The sequence below is a fragment of the Macadamia integrifolia genome, chromosome 4 (assembly GCF_013358625.1).
Source record: "Macadamia integrifolia cultivar HAES 741 chromosome 4, SCU_Mint_v3, whole genome shotgun sequence".
NCBI lineage: Eukaryota > Viridiplantae > Streptophyta > Magnoliopsida > Proteales > Proteaceae > Macadamia > Macadamia integrifolia.
In genome coordinates, this window is record NC_056560.1 from 28,019,456 (window position 1) to 28,026,150 (window position 6,695).

The window sequence follows — 6,695 nt, forward strand, 5'->3', positions numbered from 1 at the left end:
GGACTTCAATATATTTGATAGAAAATTTCAAAATAGATAAGAGTAGAATAAATGTTTGGCATGTAGTTGATAGAATGAATCAAATTCCTACATACTAATTAAAATTCTATTTTAACAAGTCAAATGCCATTTTTATTTTTTTTCAAGCTTTTAACCTTTCTAATATTTTCATAAAATGTCATTAACCATTATCCAATGATACTAACATTCAAAACTACTAAAATGTTGTCAAGAGTTTTTGTATAACCAATAATTCCAAAAATTTTAATTGTTTCATTACAATGCTTCAAAGACAAAAAATAATAGCATGAATCTGAATCACTTCATCTATGTTGTATCGATAACAAATTAAGTATGTCAAAAGAAAAACTCATATGATTGATAAGATTGCTAAACCATAGTAATTGAATAGTAGAGTCTGATCAACTTGAACTTCATGGAACACATATCGAGTGACCCCAAAATCATTCACATATTAATATGAATCAACTCCTTGGTCTGCATTCCCTTCTTACTCATCCACCCACATCAATGTCTTTGGATGTCTCGCCCCTATTGGACATGTATAAAAATATCGATTGGGGTTTTTTTTTTGAGATATCCACATTGTCATCCTCCCATTACCACAATAACATATTGGGTGCTGATTATTATTTAGTTTTCTCCAATTGTTAATGAGCATAGAAGTAATTAAACATATATTGTATAAACTATGTCTAACTCCACTAATATAAACTTTAGGTGAATAAAAAAAAATTAAAAATATTTAATAAATAAAACTTAATCAAAGATGTAGTCGAACCCATTTAGTTGGGATAAGGTTATGATTGTTGTTATGAGTTATACTAGAGATGTTCAAACTAAATTGCATAAAAATCTATTGTCTTGCCATCTAATTTTCTATATCCTTCCTTTGAGCATGCATCTCCCTTGTCATGTCACACTGATTACTAGATTTTGGTGGTTTGTCTACAACTATTCTTTGTTCACCCTTAGTGGTGATAGATTATATCTCTTTTTTTTCTTTTTTTTGCTAACAAAAAACCTTTTGAACTTGCCAATTTTACTATTCTAGCTCAAGGTAAACTCAGTTACACGCAGCCACGCCTAACTCGCATAATAGGCTCCATCACTTGATCCTTATCTATAGTGTTATAAAAGACTTGTTTAGCAAACTCTCTACTTATTACTTGTTCATCCTTGAAAACGTTAGGTAGAGCACAACATGCAATCATAATGAAGCTTTGGATATTAAGGGGTTAAGGAGATAGAGATCTTGAAATATCAAAAAGAACCTTTAACACCCCAAGTGCTAGGGCAATCACATTCCTTAAGAGAGGAATTTCTAGGATTAAATAATCTCTATGGCATGGTGCGTTCCTACCATAGAGTTGTGAAAAAAACAACAATCATAAAGAGAATAATAAAGGTAATTAACTTGATAAATTGCCAAGTTTGAAGATTTAAAATGACCTACATGAAAGGAGGGTGGGGGTTTGACAAAATTTTAATTGCTCATTTTGGAAGTGCTTCGGCAAATGCTTGATAATCATTGGCATTTCCCTCCTAACTTGCATACATGAATATAAATTTCATGTCAAAAACATATGCATACATCACATTCTACGTTGTTATTGCCTTCCTACCTCTATAAGGGATTTGTTTTCCCTTATGTGCAATGATAATAATATGTGTGTCATCAATGTCATCGATACAATCCTTCAAATACGAAAAAGATTAATACATTGTGGTTGTGTTGGTTGAAATAACTACATATGGAAGACAAAAGTGAGAGTATAAATAAAATTTTCAAAGAAGACAAAAGTGAAAATATAAATAAAATTCCGAAAGATTACCTTAAAGTATGAATAGTGATATGAGTTTGAATGTATCTCTATTTGGATCGTATCAATGGAGTCCACATTCTCTGCCGCACTGCACTGGTGAGGTGAGAATCTGGATGGCTGAGAGCACCCAGGCATACACCCCTAGGTGTTCTCAGCCGTCTAGATCCTCACTGCACCAGCGCAGTGCAATAGAGGATTTTTTTACATATCAATGATGGTTGGATTTTTTTCTTCTAAAGATATAAAAAATATTTATAACATAATTTTAAGGAAACAAGTCATAGTTTCATCAGAATGCTGAAATCTTTCAACATGTTTTCTATTTTCAGTAGAATTCTTACAACATGTTTTCTATGTCAACCTTTTGTATGAATTATCCGGAAGAAAATGGCTATTAGTAACAACAATTGCCTAGTGCATTTGGTGAGCAAAAAGCCCACTTTCACCAGGAAGTCTCGAGTTGGGGTCTCTTCGATGTTATCTACTTCCATTCCCTACCTAAAAAATAAATAAAAAATAAAAAAACTATTAGTAATATGTGAGAGAAGTCACTCTAATGAATTTGTTGAGGTTGGATGGGCATCAATTGTTATTAAGAAGGATTATAATATTCGTTACAGTTACGTGTGGTTACATATAATCAAGGTTTATCTTTGGGCTCGAACTCCTCTGACACAAAAGAGGTGGCAACGCACATTGGACAGTCTGGATCACCTTGATACATGTGCTTATGTGTTGGGGTCTGTGCCCAAATGCTCTAACTCGCCACCTTTGATGCATCTTAGAAGATCCGGATCCATACCTTTGACCTTAAATTGTAAAATCATATAAGTTTGAGGGGTTCCTTAAAAAAAAAAATCATTTGGTACAGTATGTGCGGCTGTGCGCACCGTTCTCTCGTCCCGTCTCTCTATACTCTAGAGTGACATAGTCTACACATAATATTCAGGAAGAGAAGAAGGAAGACGAAACGTTAGCAAGTATTAGCAAGGAAGAAAGGTTCGTTCTGTGAAAGTTCGGATTCACATTTCACACCGGTGGGTTTTGTGGGTAGGAGAGAGTAGAGTAGATGACAATAGACGACGAGAATTCGATCTATGTGGGCGGATTACCTTACGATTCCACTGAGGAAACCCTTCGCGAGGCCTTCCATTATTATGGCTCCGTCGTTGCCGTTAAGGTCTGTCCATAATTTCTCTCTGCCTCCCTTTCTTGGGTTTTTTTATGGTTTTCCATTGTTTTGCTTCTTACATCTTGACTAGGGTTTTGGGTTTCTTTTAATTTTCTGTTCATCGTTGTGTTGTTCCGATAATAATTGTTACTTGTCCATGAACTCAAAACTGGAAGCTCTCATTATCTGCTAGCAATGGGGAATCTGAGATTTATCTTTCGTTTCAGTCTGAGGCTATAGAATGATATAATTTCCGCTTTGGTAATCTTGTTATATGGTGTTTCTGTGTGCTCTGAATCTTAGTTACTTAAGTAGTGGAATGGGTTTCTCCTGATAGAGTTGAACGACATGAAATTGTCCCTGTTTAGCTTATGCTTTAGTCTGTCTGCAGAAGTGTATGATGTGGTTTGCTCAAAGATTTTGTTGGTTTTTAGTGCATTGTTGCTTGAAATACAGTGACAGGGCATACTGAAACTCTTGATTTTAGCTATTTTGCATTAATCTATTTGCCACTAATCCGTCTGCAGATAATTAATGATCGTGAAGTTGGTGGAAAATGCTACGGCTTTGTTACTTTTACAAATCCTAAGTCTGCTGATAATGCCATCCATGAAATGAATGGCAGGGTATGTCTTTCTTTTTCTTTGCTTGGATTATGATGTATTGTCATTTGGCACTCCTTCTTGTTCTGCTTTAAGGTATTGATGCATAGGAAGATAAATATAGCAGATTCTGGATTTCTTCTCAATTTTTTTTTTTGAGTTTTAGACCTGTGACTATGTGGAGCTTTTGATTAGACCATTGGTGGTCGGGTCATAAGAGTAAATGAAGTAAGGGCCCGAGGTGGAAGACCAAATTTTCATCGTGAAAATTTCCGTCGGGATTCTGAGAGAGATGCAGAGTGGGACAGAGGCAGAGATCGAGACAGGAATTATGATCATGACAGGGACCGTTATCATGATCGATACAATGATCGGTCTCGAGATCGTGATCGGGAAAGAGAATATGAACGTTCACGTGATCATGATCGAACAAGAGACCGTTTCTTGGATCTTGATCGAGACCGAGAACTGGAAGACAATGAACAGAAGCGTAACAGGAGCCGTGATCGTGATTGGGATAGGGATCATGATCTAGACCAGGACCATGATAGGGAGATAGATGGTGATGACCTTGATAGAACCAAGGACACAGATAAAGACCCGCACTCAAGGATTCGGAATGAGTAAGCATCTTTATCCTTTATTGTCTTGCATTTCTAATGTTTTGAGAGAGGGAAAGGGTATCTCTGTTGACCCAACAGTTGTGGTATCCAAAAAATCATAAATAATAGATGCAGTTTGCTTGAATGCCACTGTTCTGACGAAGAATTCTTCTGAATTTAGGTAACTATTGCACATTAATTCAGACAATGCAAGTGTTTAAAAAAGAGAAAAAGAGACAAAATATCTTTGTGCCATGTTATGTTTTTTGCTAATGACAAGTTCCTGACTAATCCTCGGGCCCATACTGACCCCACAACTACATGGACTGGGTCATACCGGGGTTGAATGAGAATCATTCAACTTTCATCGAAAGCAGTGAATGGCAACACCCCGTGTGAGTGGCCCCAAGGAGGTAAGAGGAGTTGAACTAGAACCACATGCTTCTTGAGGCAAAGGTCCCTTGCCAACTCCGCTACCCCCTTCCTAGGGGTTATGTGTCATGTTATGCTTATAACTCATCAATTGGTACTCTTTCTGAGTTTACTTTATTGATCTTTTTCCTATGAACTAGCATCTTTGTTTCTCCTGAGCTAACTGAGCTCCAAGCTTTGGTCTACTAAAGCTAACAAATTGCTGTTTTACTTGAATGGCTGGTGAGGGAGGTGGGAAAGAAGGCAATAAATGATGAAGATGTGCCCTTCTTGTCTTGTCAATCTTTTCCATTATAAAATGATGGTCTATCTTCCCAAAATAGAAAGAGGAAATATAACTGTCCAGAAGTTCTGATTAAAATGAGCCTTCTCCAACTCCCAAAACACATTGTGTAAATGAGTGAAGAAATTTCATTTTCAAAGCTCCTAGCCAGTCAAAGCAAAAAATGAAAAGTGTAAGGATCTATTATTCAATTTTTCTGTCATTTAAAATTCCATTTGTAGTTTGATTAAATTTGAGCAGAAATATTTTAAGTGATAGTTTGATTACTCCTCAACCCCCTTCCAAAAAGAACCATTGAGATTATTTTGTTTATTTAAAAAGATACTGCTAATGTCCGTTTTGACTTGATGTCATTAGCAAGAATTCTGCTAGTTATGGCTGTTATCCAGCATGAATTGTACATCCAAAAATTTAAGTATATTGTAATGACAGCTGTGAAACGACGTCAATATTATTTTCATTCTCTTAAAAATTGGTTGGGGTATTTTTATCAGTTTTCCGCATGAAGTATACCTGAAATTCATTATGCTTCATGTTTTTCTTGCCAGTTCTCGTTTCAGTGATCGACATAGTAGGGAGCTATCGTCAAACTCCAGTGATGATTACTATGACCAGGTAAGCTCTATATATTCATGTATTATTAGTGATTCAAAGGTATATGATATACATGTATGTTGTTGATTCTAGTCACTTGTTTTTGTTTTCGTTTTCGTTTTTGTTTTTTCTTTTCCTACCCTCCTTACTGTGGGTTTGTATTATCAGGTAAAGGAGCAGCTGGATGCATCAAATCAAAGGCACGAAGAGCTCCAAAAGGAGGTTTGGCTACAATTTGACTCTGAGCCTGGGAAGAATATCTTGTTCTTTTAACTAAAAGGATAATGAGCAGATTTTGATGCTTTGATAGCAATATTTTTTACCTGATTATTTGCATTTGAAAGCTACTTAATTTATGCACCATAAAATTCCATATTTTTGAGATCTATGACAAAGAAAAGTAATGAAGTTGGGTTGAGTGGTACAAAGATGACATGAAATGGAGAAACAACTCATACATGAGTATAGCTGAAAGGGGGGGGGGGGGTTGTTACTAAATGCAGGGATGACTAAGGTGGAAATATTTCATTAAGAAAGTAGTGGAGGATGAGAGTGTTTTTTAAGCTGGTTCAGACTTGTTCGTGTGAAACCATTTTATGCTCCTTGAGAAGAGAAATGTTTCAAATTGTGTGTGGTAAAAGGACAAGGAGAAGGGCAAAGATTACCTGGGTTGAAGTGATAGAAAACATGTATACATGGGTTAATGCTTAACAAAGCAGTGAATGTTGCTGACTCCATGTGGTTGGGACGAGGATTGGTGAGTTTTAGGACAAGGAAGTCGTTATGAGAACAGAAGAAATCTGTTCTGATTCTTGAAATTGAAGTTTGAAGTGACTGTCAAAATATTTTTCATGCTCTAGAGTTTTGCCAACAGAAAGTGCTTACACTTTTAATTTATTGTAGAACACTTTAGCTTCTGGTTGAAGGTCCTGTAGGATGTTGAGTTGTATCTAGAATTGTGTTTCTTCTTGAATTTTATTTGTTGATGTTATCGTTGTATCACTAGCTTGTGCTCGATTTTTTTATATCAATAAATTGTTACTTACCAGAAGAAAAATTTATGGTAGAACATTGTGGTTGTATTTCTTGCAATTGCGTAACATGAAATGATTTTTTTTTTTTGTGATTTATAATGTAATTGGTATTCCTTTCACTTCCCCCAGA

General features: G+C 35.7%; 1 protein-coding gene across 2 annotated transcripts in view; it reads left to right on the forward strand.

Moving 5' to 3' along the window:
• Positions 1 to 2,715: 2,715 nt before the first annotated feature.
• The window catches only part of LOC122075447 (probable splicing factor, arginine/serine-rich 6), an 11,986-nt gene continuing 8,006 nt past the window's right edge, over positions 2,716 to 6,695 (forward strand). Inside the window, exons 1-5 of one of the 2 annotated variants that reach the window (XM_042640479.1) lie at positions 2,716 to 3,027; positions 3,546 to 3,644; positions 3,816 to 4,243; positions 5,486 to 5,552; positions 5,700 to 5,753. In XM_042640479.1, coding sequence (XP_042496413.1) covers positions 2,917 to 3,027; positions 3,546 to 3,644; positions 3,816 to 4,243; positions 5,486 to 5,552; positions 5,700 to 5,753 — 759 coding nt within the window. In that variant the 5' untranslated portion in view covers positions 2,716 to 2,916. The remainder of the gene's footprint in view (positions 3,028 to 3,545; positions 3,645 to 3,815; positions 4,244 to 5,485; positions 5,553 to 5,699; positions 5,754 to 6,695) is intronic. The other variant, XM_042640478.1, reaches the window with a different exon arrangement.